The 11,984-nt window shown below is 43.6% G+C and overlaps 1 protein-coding gene across 2 annotated transcripts; it reads left to right on the top strand.

The window, feature by feature from the left end:
• The first annotated feature begins 218 nt into the window (after nucleotides 1-218).
• SGK1 (serum/glucocorticoid regulated kinase 1) lies at nucleotides 219-11,750 on the top strand. Of its 2 annotated transcripts, none has more exons than XM_040350472.1 (11): nucleotides 219-575; nucleotides 5,111-5,186; nucleotides 5,590-5,656; nucleotides 7,115-7,303; nucleotides 7,797-7,928; nucleotides 8,204-8,316; nucleotides 8,426-8,549; nucleotides 8,660-8,755; nucleotides 9,312-9,467; nucleotides 9,576-9,665; nucleotides 10,673-11,750. In XM_040350472.1, exons 1-11 carry the CDS (start codon nucleotides 542-544, stop codon nucleotides 10,838-10,840), a joined length of 1,245 nt encoding a protein of 414 aa, XP_040206406.1. In that variant the 5' UTR covers nucleotides 219-541; the 3' UTR covers nucleotides 10,841-11,750. The 2 variants fall into 2 exon arrangements, with proteins under 2 accessions (XP_040206406.1, XP_040206404.1); XM_040350470.1 differs by lacking the exon at nucleotides 219-575 and adding an exon at nucleotides 4,826-4,964.
• The last annotated feature ends 234 nt before the right edge of the window (nucleotides 11,751-11,984 follow it).

Raw genomic sequence — 11,984 nt, 5'->3', positions numbered from 1 at the left:
TCATTGAGCTTTCTTCATAGATGGGATCAGTGGCTGAGGAAGGAAAAAAAGTGTATTTTTCCTGTTAGGAAATGCTTAGTAGGTGGCAGGGCTGAACAGGGGGCGCCTGCTCCACCCTCTGGGTATCCGGCCCGGAGGAAGAAAAGTCTCAACAAAACTGACTTTCCTGCAGATGACACAAGGCAAATGTGACAACCCCAGCCAGGCGCCACAGCAAGAAGAAGACAGGCGACCCCCGAGGGCTTCCTTCCTTGTCCCAGGTTGTCACCCCTCCTCTCCTCTCCCCTCCTCTCCTCTCCCCTCCTCTCCTCTAGTCCTTTCACCCTGGTGACTTTTGAAAGCAGTTGATTGCTGTCACTTGGACTGTGATCCTGGGCAGAGCCAAGCAGCCTACCCTTATCTGCTCTATGCTAATCTGAGCGCCTGTGGCTTCATAAAGTAGCAGGCTGCATTGGAGAGGCTCCCTTTTCCCTGAGCACTGTAGAAGGAGGGGTGGAGTGAGATCTGACTGTGGATTATTATTACATCTCTGCATTCCAACATGAGAACCAAGACAGAAAAGTCTCCTCTGAAAGGTAAGCTTTCCTGGCAAATAGATAAAGCCATTGTGTCCAATCTGATCACCATATAGATGAATAGGATCAGGTGTGAAGATCTGGGACTGGGGAGGGTGACATTGTCCTGCACACAAGTGGAAGTCCTATTGTTTTCTGCTGATTATGCTGGGCTTGTCAATAACTTGTCTGCCTGATGTGTCTAATCTCTTTATGGATTTAGCATTGTCTCAGCTCACTTTCAATGACTTTAGGAGGAGATGTGCTGGCTGATGGATGCTATTTATCATGCCATGATAGGGGTGGGTGGCTTGATGGAGATCACTTACTGCTGTTTGCACACGATTTAGTTTCCTGCTCTAGTTTTTATTTGTTTTGGTTGATCCTTTCTTGTTTGGAAAATATATTGCCACTTTGTATATCAATGTTTAACTTTAGGATACATGATCATGGACAGTCATCTCATCTAAAAATCTAAAAAAAAAATCAGCCTGTGACATGTAACATTTGGCTTCTCGGTCACTTTGTGGTTAGTTTAATGAGTACAGTGAAATGTCAGTGAAAAAAAAAATGTAAAGTGTACATTTCAGAACACAGCTATGCTGTATAGAATGTCTGGATATGTCAAAGTGTGTCTTGTGGGCGCCCCCTTGTGCTGGGAACGTGCTATTGCTGAATGTAAGCTGTGCAGTGTCACTAAAGTTGGCCATACATTATACAATTTTCTTGTACATTATTATTATTATTATTATTATTATTATACAGGCAGGGGCGGACTGACAACTCATGGGGCCCCCGGGCAATAGAAGATTATGGGGCCCCAGGGCAATAGAAGATTATGGGGCCCCCGGGCAATAGAAGATTATGGGCCCCTGGGCTTACAGATGGCCACCACGCCAGGAGGCGGGACAGCTAAAATCTCGAGATTTTTACATCAAAAGCATGTCGGTTTCGGACATATCAGGGACAGATGTAAAAAAAACATAGATTTTTTACATACTGTCCCTGGTTTTACTGAGCCTGGCAACCCTGATGGGGCCCCCTAGTGGCATGGGGCCCTCGGGCAGTGCCAGAGTGACTCAATGGTCAGTCCGCCCCTGTATACAGGATTTATAAAGCGCCAACGGTTTGCGCAGCGCTTTTCAACATTTTTACCAAAATCATATAATATGAGGTCAAGCCTAAACAATTCCAATTTGTATGCAATCAGGCAGCGCCGTTCACACTGGTGCATGGAAAATAACGCATTTATTTCGCACAGGAATCGCACCGCATTTTTGTGTGGCTCAAATCACATCGCATCCGCACCAAAATGGTGCAGGACCCTTTTTCCCCGGAATAGCACCTGTGAACACCCATGCGATGCTTTTTTGGCAATCGCACTGCGTATTGCGATCTGTTTCAAGGGGTGTCGTTACTCTAACATTGACGCCTGCAGAAGATCGCATAAATGCCATGTGATTGAGAAGCAGTGCGTTGCGTTTTGGGGAAACGCAGCGAGTCTTGTGCGTTTCCCACATCGCATCAGTGTGAACCGGGGCTGAAGGTACATCTAAAGGAAATTGAATAGGAAAGTTGTATAAAGTTAAAGGAGTAGCAGTAGAGATTCAGGACGGGGTCATTTTATGGAAACAATAATTAATCAAAACTGGAGCAATCAGCTTCTCTCTTTCATTTTCAAAGCCTAACTGAACCAGCTGAAGCTAGAAAGTGATTGGTTGCTATGCACAGCTGCTCCAGTGTTGTCCTCCATAGTAGCTGCATCCCTGTCCCCCAACCCTGCCCAATCACCCCACAACCAGTAACATGGGTGTTTCTAATGCAGTGACTGTGGCAATCATCAGACTGGTTAGGTTAGTGAAGGGAACAGTCTTGATCAGCTCAGCAGGGAATGCCTGGCTTTGTTTTCCTTGTCACACTTGTCCACACACCTCCACAGGGACTCCCTCTGCCCACTGTGACATGTGCTATGGGGGGGGGAGATGAGTAAAATGAGTGGGATGTGCTGTGGGTTGTTGTCATTGCTTCCCACCAGTGCGTTGGAGAAACACCTGCTCCATGCAGAACAGCTAATACAGCTCAGTATAGGAGGAGAGCAATGGATTCCTTGTATTGCAGGGATACAAACTCCATGTACACTGCTGATCTAATGGTCATTACTGTGATGTCACTCTGACGGGGATCCCCTCTTATTATTAGATGTGATGGGGAGTGGAGCAGTGCAATGCTGTATAGTGTCATCAGCCCAGCTCTGAGTCTTCTGTGCCTAGATTACACAGGGGATCCTGGGCACATGTGATCATCCCTCTAATCTGTGAAATTACTGACCCAGTCCCTTCTGATCTAACGGATCACTGCCCTAGACTATACCTCTGACCTACTGGATCCATGCCCCAGTCCCTTCTGATCTAACTGATCACTGCCCTAGACTATACCTCTGGCCTACTGGATCCATGCCCCAGTCCCTTCTGATCTAACGGATCACTGCCCTAGACTATACCTCTGACCTACTAGATCCATTCCCCAGTCCCTTCTCATTTGTGTAATCATAGTCCTGTCTGTGCCCCTTTATTGTGGGGTCACTGCTCCAGTCCCTTCTGATCTATCACTCCCCAGTTCCTTTTGATCTATTGGATCACTGCCCTGTACCCCCTGATTTGTGGTGGGATTACAGCCCCTATACCCACTTTATGAGAATAGGATCACAGCTCAGTACCCCCTGATTTGTGGTGGGATTACAGCCCCTATACCCACTTTATGAGAATAGGATCACAGCTCAGTACCCCCTTTATCTGTGTGATCACAGCCCTGTACCCCTTTATCTGTGTGATCACAGCCCTGTACCCGTATATCTGTGTGATCACAGCCCTGTACCCTTTTATCTGTGTGATCACAGCCCTGTACCCGTATATCTGTGTGATCACAGCCCTGTACCCGTATATCTGTGTGATCACAGCCCTGTACCCCTTTATCTGTGTGATCACAGCCCTGTACCCGTATATCTGTGTGATCACAGCCCTGTACCCCTTTATCTGTGTGACCACAGCTCTGTACCCTTTTATCTGTGTGGTCCCAGCTCTGTACCCCTTTATCTGTGTGATCACAACCCTGTACCCGTATATCTGTGTGATCACAGCCCTGTACCCGTATATCTGTGTGATCACCGCCCTGTACCCCTTTATCTGTGTGATCACAGCCCTGTACCCGTATATCTGTGTGATCACAGCCCTGTACCCCTTTATCTGTGTGACCACAGCTCTGTACCCTTTTATCTGTGTGGTCCCAGCTCTGTACCCCTTTATCTGTGTGATCACAACCCTGTACCCGTATATCTGTGTGATCACAGCCCTGTACCCGTATATCTGTGTGATCACCGCCCTGTACCCCTTTATCTGTGTGATCACAGCCCTGTACCCGTATATCTGTGTGATCACAGCCCTGTACCCCTTTATCTGTGTGACCACAGCTCTGTACCCTTTTATCTGTGTGGTCCCAGCTCTGTACCCCTTTATCTGTGTGATCACAACCCTGTACCCGTATATCTGTGTGATCACAGCCCTGTACCCGTATATCTGTGTGATCACCGCCCTGTACCCCTTTATCTGTGTGATCACCGCCCTGTACCCCTTTATCTGTGTTATCACAGCCCTGTACCCCTTTATCTGTGTGATCACAGCCCTGTACCCTTTTAGCTGTGTGGTCCCAGCTCTGTACCCCCCTATCCTATGAGATCACAACCCTGTACCCTTTTAGCTGTGTGGTCCCAGCTCTGTACCCCCTATCCTATGATATCACAGCCCTGTATCCGTATATCTGTGTGATCCCAGCCTCCGTCCCATGTATATGACAGGCACCGACAAGCACCGGTGCCTCCGCTGCCTATGTGTGTGATTAGCATGGGAAATGAGTGAATTTGGGATTGTATATGTAGCCCACTGGGTCCCCGTTGCATGTGCCTGGCGAAGCAGGGTTTGCTGGGCATTGTGGTATGTACTGTACATGCCCCCCTTCTCCTTCCTCTTGGCACAGGCCGATCACATCGGAGGACAAGAAGTTCTTCTTCTACCCTCCAGAAAAAAAAGTGAGCCCGCACACCCCCCGCCCCCATGTGACGAACGAGGGGGCGGTGCCCCAGCCCCGGTATTCACCAGCTGACTGACCCGAGCTGGATCTGGGCGCTTTGAACCCGAGCCAAGTTTGTTTCATTGTGTGCTAAGCCCCGCCCCCGGACTTATCCCATATATAAAGGCAGACAGAGCCGGGAGGGCATTAGAATTAGCGGAGCTCTCGGGACTGTACAATCTCCTACAAGGGATTATCTATCCATCACTATGACAGTAAAGAGCCAGGACAACGTGCCCAGCACACTCACCTACTCCAAGACGAGGGGCATGGTGGCCCTGCTGATCGGTGAGTGCTCAGGAGAGGACATGGGGGACACTAATGGAGAGGACATGGGGGACACTAATGGAGAGGACATAGGGGGACCAATCATTGGTTGGACTATCATCTGTAGCTGTACTCATCTTCTTCTACCTATCTCTTGTGTCTTACAGCTTTCATGAAGCAAAGGAGAATGGGTCTCAATGACTTCATCCAGAAGATCTCCACCAACACCTACACCTGCAAGCAGTAAGTGGACTTTATTACTTACCTTATAGACATGGGATGGATCTACCTCCACCATCTACAGCTAGGAAAACTCTGTATTCATTCATCTGCCTGCTGCCATCGTTCTTCACCATACATGCTACAATCCTATCTAAACTATGGGGAGCTACCCACTCAATTGGCACTATTTGGGAGATCTAAATTGTACGATCAGATTGTAACGTGTATGATGAGCTTCATAACTCGAGCCGTCCTTGGATTTTTGTTGCGTTTCCCAAAATCCATTGATGTGAGGCCGATCTGAAGGCAGAGAATACTTTTCTTCCATTCATAGTATCCTATAGAGTCAGAATTGTATGTGTGACGCTGCCTCCTAGTGGCCAAAGTGGACTTTATTCACAAGTTTCTTCTTCTTTTATTTCAGTAATGAAGTGCTGAATATTTCACAACCTACAGAGCCAGAACTGTTAAACGGCAATCCCTCACCCCCTGTAAGTATCTACGCTGCTTCTGTTAATGATTGTTTAACCTGCGTCTATTTTCATGCTGCAAAACGCTTGCATTTTTGCGATAACCGTATGCATGCCAAGTAGAAATTGTGTATGCCGTGTGGCGGGTTCGCGTCTATGACCTGCAGTTTGCTATCCATTCACACCGGAGCGATTTGAAGCACATTTCTTCAATGCTCAAGCTTGTGTCCTATATAGTTTTAGCTTCTATAGTTCCGTACGTGATCATTTTATGTGGCACTATATACTTCTAGGGGCTTTTTAATATTCTTTGCATAAAATGGACTTTTAGACAAGTATGTCTTGTTATTTTGCTTATATATTTTTTAGGTTTTATTGTTAGGTTGTTATTTTGCTTATATATTTTTTAGGTTTTAAAAAGTCACATTTTGCCCAGTTTGTGGGTTCATACATAGCATCACAGGGATTGATACCAGTCTGTGTTGGGGTTCAGAAACATATTATCTATCATCAAGATGCCCATGATATTATTGTACAGGATTTATATAGCGCTATCACTTTAAAACATAAAGGGGGGGCAGTACAATACAGTTCAATACAGAAGGAATAGGAGGGCCCTGCTCATTGAGCTTACAATCTAAAGGGAGGGGGAATTATATTCATTATATTCAATTAATTCCTATACAGTAAAACCTTGGTTTGAGAGCGTTTTGCAAGACAAGCAAAATGTTTTTATACATTTTGCCTTGATATACAAGCGATGTCTTGATATAAGAGTAGCGTCATGTCACAACGGAGTATAAAAAGAAGAGAGGAGCCTCTAAGTGTAGCAATAGGGTTACATTTAATGAAGGTACAACATTTAGCTACACTTAGAGGTGCCCCTCTTCTCTTTTATACCCTGTAAAAAAAAAGTGATTTGGATTACAAGCATGTTTCTGGAACGAATTATGCTCGCAAACCGAAGTTTTACTGTATTTAACTTGTATTGTTTGAAACGTTGTCACTCAAAACAAGTAGATGAGCTTCTTTGGGGCAGAGCTTTGCCTTTTTGGCCCTGTAGACATCAATAGGAGCTCCTGAAAATGCATTTACTTCTGCTAGTAACTAGATTTCTATTGGCTAAAATAAAATGACTTGTGTCTGAAAATGCCCCCAAAAAACACACAAAGCAAAAAATGTTCCAAATTGAAGCCGCTCACACTCAAGTATGAATGGGGGGGGGGGGGCTTAGTGCGAATGGGATACTAACCGGGTTAAATCACACCTACAATGCAATAATGGGAAGCCAAAGTCGCTGTTTCATTTGGGATTTGTCATCTAATAGTACACAAGCATCAAGTGCATATGACAATTAATTATACGTTTCTAAGATGCCAAATGTATATAACCATTGATTATAGGCTTCTAAGATGCTTTTTTTAAACAACTTCTATGGATACCTTGCCATATACTAAGTAAGATCGTTTTGCCTTTCAGCCTAGCCCATCACAACAGATCAACCTTGGTCCATCATCCAATCCTCATGCCAAGCCATCCGACTTCCAGTTTCTGAAAATCATCGGGAAGGGCAGCTTCGGAAAAGTGCTCCTGGCAAGGCACACAGCCGATGAAAAATTCTACGCGGTTAAAGTTTTACAGAAGAAAGCCATCCTTAAGAAAAAAGAGGTAATTATGACTTGTGTTTACTTGCTTCAACGTGACTCATACTGGTCAGTCGGGAATTATGAACTGCGCTCTTGAGGGCGAGGAAAAGTTATGACAAACAGAGTGTTGCTAAGGAAACCAAATATATAAGTCTATAATCAGTTGTGAAATATGGGTTGATGTATTATGAGTGTTATAGGAAAAAAGTTCTTCTTGTACATAGCAACCAATCACAATATTTGTTAATTCCTTTAAACTTGGTTTGGAGGGAAAAAATGAAAGTGGTTGCTTCTTATAGGCAGAAATATTTATTTAATTAATATTATTATTATTTTCCTTTAAAAAAAAAAATATATATATATATATATATATATATATATATATATATATATATATATATATAATTTTATTAGTATTATTTTTATTCATTTTTTTTTTTTTCTTCTGTGATGGTAGTGTTTCCAGTTGGTCAGTAGTTGATGTGCTTTTTCTCCTTTTTTTTTTATATTCTTAGGAAAAACACATAATGTCAGAACGCAACGTGCTATTAAAAAACGTCAAGCACCCTTTCCTGGTCGGGCTTCACTTCTCCTTCCAGACGTCCAGCCGATTATACTTCATTTTGGATTACATCAATGGTGGAGAGGTAAGCAGGAGTTCCATCCAGCATACTTTTTTTGCTAGCTAGCTGTAGCATTGTGTTTTTTTTTTTTTTTTTTTTTTCACTATGGGAAAATACTGCTGAAGGGTGGAAAGTTACTAGATTTAGCATTTCCCTATGGGCTGCCAAGGATCAGGCTGCTGCAGCCAGCAACTTCCAGCCATTGTCTTCTAGCTTTGCATAGCAGTACACGTCAATTGTCTAAGCGCAGCTGCTTGAGCGTCTTTTCTAATCTTTATTTCTATTTTTCTCTTTTTTAGCTGTTCTACCATCTACAAAGAGAGCGTTGCTTCCTGGAACCAAGAGCTCGATTTTATGCAGCTGAAATAGCCAGTGCACTGGGATACCTGCATTCTCTGAATATTGTTTACAGGTCAGTTGCCTTTCCTTAATCCAGATCACTCCATATGGCGAATGCACCGAGCACAGTCTTGTGTGTAAGCATTGAGCACTGTCTTATCGTATTTGCTTTTTCTTTGCAGAGACTTGAAGCCTGAGAACATATTACTGGATTCACAGGGTCACATTATCCTAACCGATTTTGGACTTTGCAAGGAAAACATTGAGCCCAATGGCACCACTTCTACTTTCTGTGGCACTCCAGAGGTATGTCTGCCTTTTATTTTATTTTTATTTATTTTTATTGATATTGTGTAATTTTTTTATTGCTGTTCTTCAGAATGTGACTCATCTAATCATGTTTATTCCATTTACAGTATCTAGCACCAGAGGTTCTTCACAAACAGCCTTACGACAGAACAGTTGACTGGTGGTGCTTAGGAGCAGTACTGTACGAAATGCTTTATGGCCTGGTAAGTAGCATCCAAATCATTTATAATTCACACTCATTTACTAAAACTAGAGAATGCAAAAATTGGAGCAGCTCTGTATAGAAACCAATCAGCTTCCAGTTTCTTTTTGGTCAAAGCTTAATTGAACAAGCTGAAGTGAAGCCTCGTACACACGACCGAGAAACTCGACGGGCGGAACACATCGTTTTGCTCGTCGAGTTCCTTGTTAGGCTGTCGAGGATCTCAGTGAGCCAAATTTCTCCATTGCCCTCGAGGAAAAAGAAGACATGCTCTCTTTTTGGCTCGACGAGATCCTCGACAGTTTCCTCGTCGAAAAGTGTACACACGACCGGTTTCCTCGGCAAAAAAAAAAAAGCAGCAAGTTTCTTGCTGGTTTTTGCTGAGAAACTCGGTCGTGTGTACGAAGCCTCAGAATCTGATTGGCTACCATGCACAACTGCACCAGATTTTGCACTCTCCAGTTTTGGTAAATAAACCCCCAATGCCTTTTTTTTGGTAATAATGGTAAAGCGTGTTGTCCACAAATCTAACAAAATGCTTGTTTTCCCTCCCACAGCCACCGTTTTACAGCCGTAACACAGCTGAGATGTATGACAACATCCTGAATAAGCCCCTGCAGCTGAAACCAAACATAACCAACTCGGCCAGGAATCTTCTGGAGGGCCTACTGCAGAAAGATCGCACTAAAAGACTCGGTGCCAAGAATGACTTTGTAAGTGGAGATTCCATGTAAAAAAAGTCCCATGCTGCTCTGACACTCAGAGATCATGTCTGCGTAATTACTTTTGATGGTCTAATCCTATTTTTCCTTTGCTGACAGATGGAGATTAAGAACCACATCTTTTTCTCTCCAATTAATTGGGATGATCTCATCAATAAGAAGATTACTCCTCCCTTTAACCCAAATGTGGTAAGTATTAAGCAGCTATGTCTTAATGCCAGGCTATTTTTAATGTTGGAAGACATTAGACTTGCAGTTTAATTAGTTTGCTTGCTTGCTTGGGGTTGATGTGCAAAATCTGGTGCAGCTCTGCATAGAAACTAATCAGATTCCAGGTTTTATTAACAAAGCTTAATTGAACAAGTTCAAGTGTCAAGCTGATTGGCTACCATGCACCTGATTCTGAGTGCTCCAGTTCTAGTAAATCTCGCCCGCTTACCGTATATACTCGAATATAAGCCGAGGCACCTAATTTTACCATAAAAAACTGGCAAAACGTATTGACGAGTATAAGACTAGGGTGTCCATCTGCATGCCATGCCTCACTTTGCCTCACTGTGTCCATGTGCATGGCTCACTGTGCCCATGACTAGACTTAAGTTGAACATGGGAGTATATAGAAGGGGTGCCCAGCTTTGAAAAATCTGTGCTCCCCCAGCAGTAGGCCCCCCCAGACAGCAAACTAGAGAACTGGGGCTACATGTGTGCCAGGTTTCGGGTCCAGGGGACCTACGGCTGGCCGGTACCGGGTCCCCAAAGTTACCTGAGAAATTACCGTTTTACATAGGAGTCTATGGAAGGGGTGCCCGAATTTGAAAAATCGGTGCTCCCCAGCCGTAGGTCCCCCAGACAACAAACTTTGCACACTTGTAGAGGGAGAGTGGGGCTATATGTGTGCAAAGTTTGTACCGGGTCCCCAAAGTCCAGGAGATTAGGCACAAAAAGGTGACGCGAGTATAAGCCGAGGGGGGCATTGAATGAGAATGAATTAGGACGTTAGTGCAGTCATGCAGGATTCATATGTATATTTAGATTGACAGCCCTAATCTGTAACTTGATAAAATACGGGGACAGAATGTCCATCTTAGAGCATGATCTTATTTGTTAGCGGTTTAGATTGCTGAGGTAGCATAGTATTGCCTTCATTTGCAAGTTCATGGTCCTAAACTGTTTTTGTTTACCTTCCTTTTTAATAGAGTGGCCCAAGCGATTTGCAACACTTTGATCCTGAATTCACAGAAGAGCCGGTTCCAAATTCCATTGGCCAGTCACCCGACAGCATTCTAATAACAGCCAGCATTAAAGAGGCGGCGGAAGCTTTTATGGGCTTCTCCTACGCTCCACCCATGGAGTCCTTCCTTTGAGAAAGGCTTCCGTCACCATGTGATCACATTTTCTTAGTCGAGTCACAAAAGTTGCACATCCTTCATGACAGCATCACAGCCTTAATTTCAACATGACCAGTTTTTCTGGATGAACGCACAGTGGAGCTTAGTCAACGAGGGAAAATAAGTGACTTTAATACAGGCATGGCCTTCAGCTGTGAGGGGGCTGGTTTTTAGGAAGAACCAGCTCTGCCAGTGAGACTGCAGATCCCAGACTTTGTAAGCAGATTGAGGAGTTTCAGGAAGAGTCTTCGAGGCGGAAGAACATCTGAAGTTTTAGTCCGATTTGTTTTCGTTTTTGCGACGTGCCTTTCTAAATCAGAGGTCCAGAATAGCTTGAGAACTGTCCGGATGAGATGGAATTTCTTGGCTGGTGGACTCTGCTTTCACAAGTGAACAGTGGTATGAGTGTGACTTACAATCGCAGTAGAACTGTGATGTTCTTCACACCTTAATGTGACACTAATTCTGGGGCATTGTACCTTTTTTCTTCCATATGTGGAAGTGAAGTTTAATGTACATTTTTTGTTTTGTTTGGATAGTACTAACTAAGTGTATTGCCATGGGCTTGCAATTACCTTTTTTGGTTTAAAATGCTTGAAGTAAAGCATTGCTGCTATTCAAAGATTTCTATTTTTAGAAATGGGTTTTATGGACCAAAATGCCCCACATTTAGTTATTTGAAGCTGTAATATGTGGTTTAAATGTACATTATTTATGATTTATTTTTGACATTCCTGACCATCTTTGTATATATTGTGTATATATACTAGAGCTGTATATTTAAACTTATGGATGTACTTACAAAAAATGCCAATGTACTACAATAAGAGGAAATGTACCTTTCTGTGATCAAACCCAAGGGTTTGCAATAAAACTTTAAAATACATGTATTGTTCTGTACACTGGTATGAAGAAAGGGACAATGGGAATGGAAATGAAAAGTATTTTGTAGCAATAAAGTGGTCTGACATACACAATGCCGAAACATATCACCAAATGGTCCTCACTCTTCCTGAGATCAACATGGAGGCTTCCATTGCGGACTCTTTTTCTGTAAATCTTGGGTTTCACATTTGATCCTTTTGTTTCAATACTCTGAGTTAGGCCTCGTACACACGAC

This window comes from Rana temporaria, chromosome 4 (assembly GCF_905171775.1).
Source record: "Rana temporaria chromosome 4, aRanTem1.1, whole genome shotgun sequence".
Classification (NCBI taxonomy): Eukaryota; Metazoa; Chordata; class Amphibia; order Anura; family Ranidae; genus Rana; species Rana temporaria.
Note: the sequence above shows the minus strand (reverse complement) of the source record. Positions and strands in the feature narration are given on the sequence as shown.

Excerpts from the sequence above, each read along its gene's own strand:
- SGK1 (XM_040350470.1), top strand. The coding sequence starts at position 4,886 with ATGACAGTAAAGAGCCAGGACAACGTGCCCAGCACACTCACCTACTCC. Across the intron at positions 4,965-5,110 it reads CATGGTGGCCCTGCTGATCG|CTTTCATGAAGCAAAGGAGA; the intron begins GTGAGTGCTCAG and ends TGTGTCTTACAG. Across the intron at positions 9,468-9,575 it reads TCGGTGCCAAGAATGACTTT|ATGGAGATTAAGAACCACAT; the intron begins GTAAGTGGAGAT and ends CTTTGCTGACAG.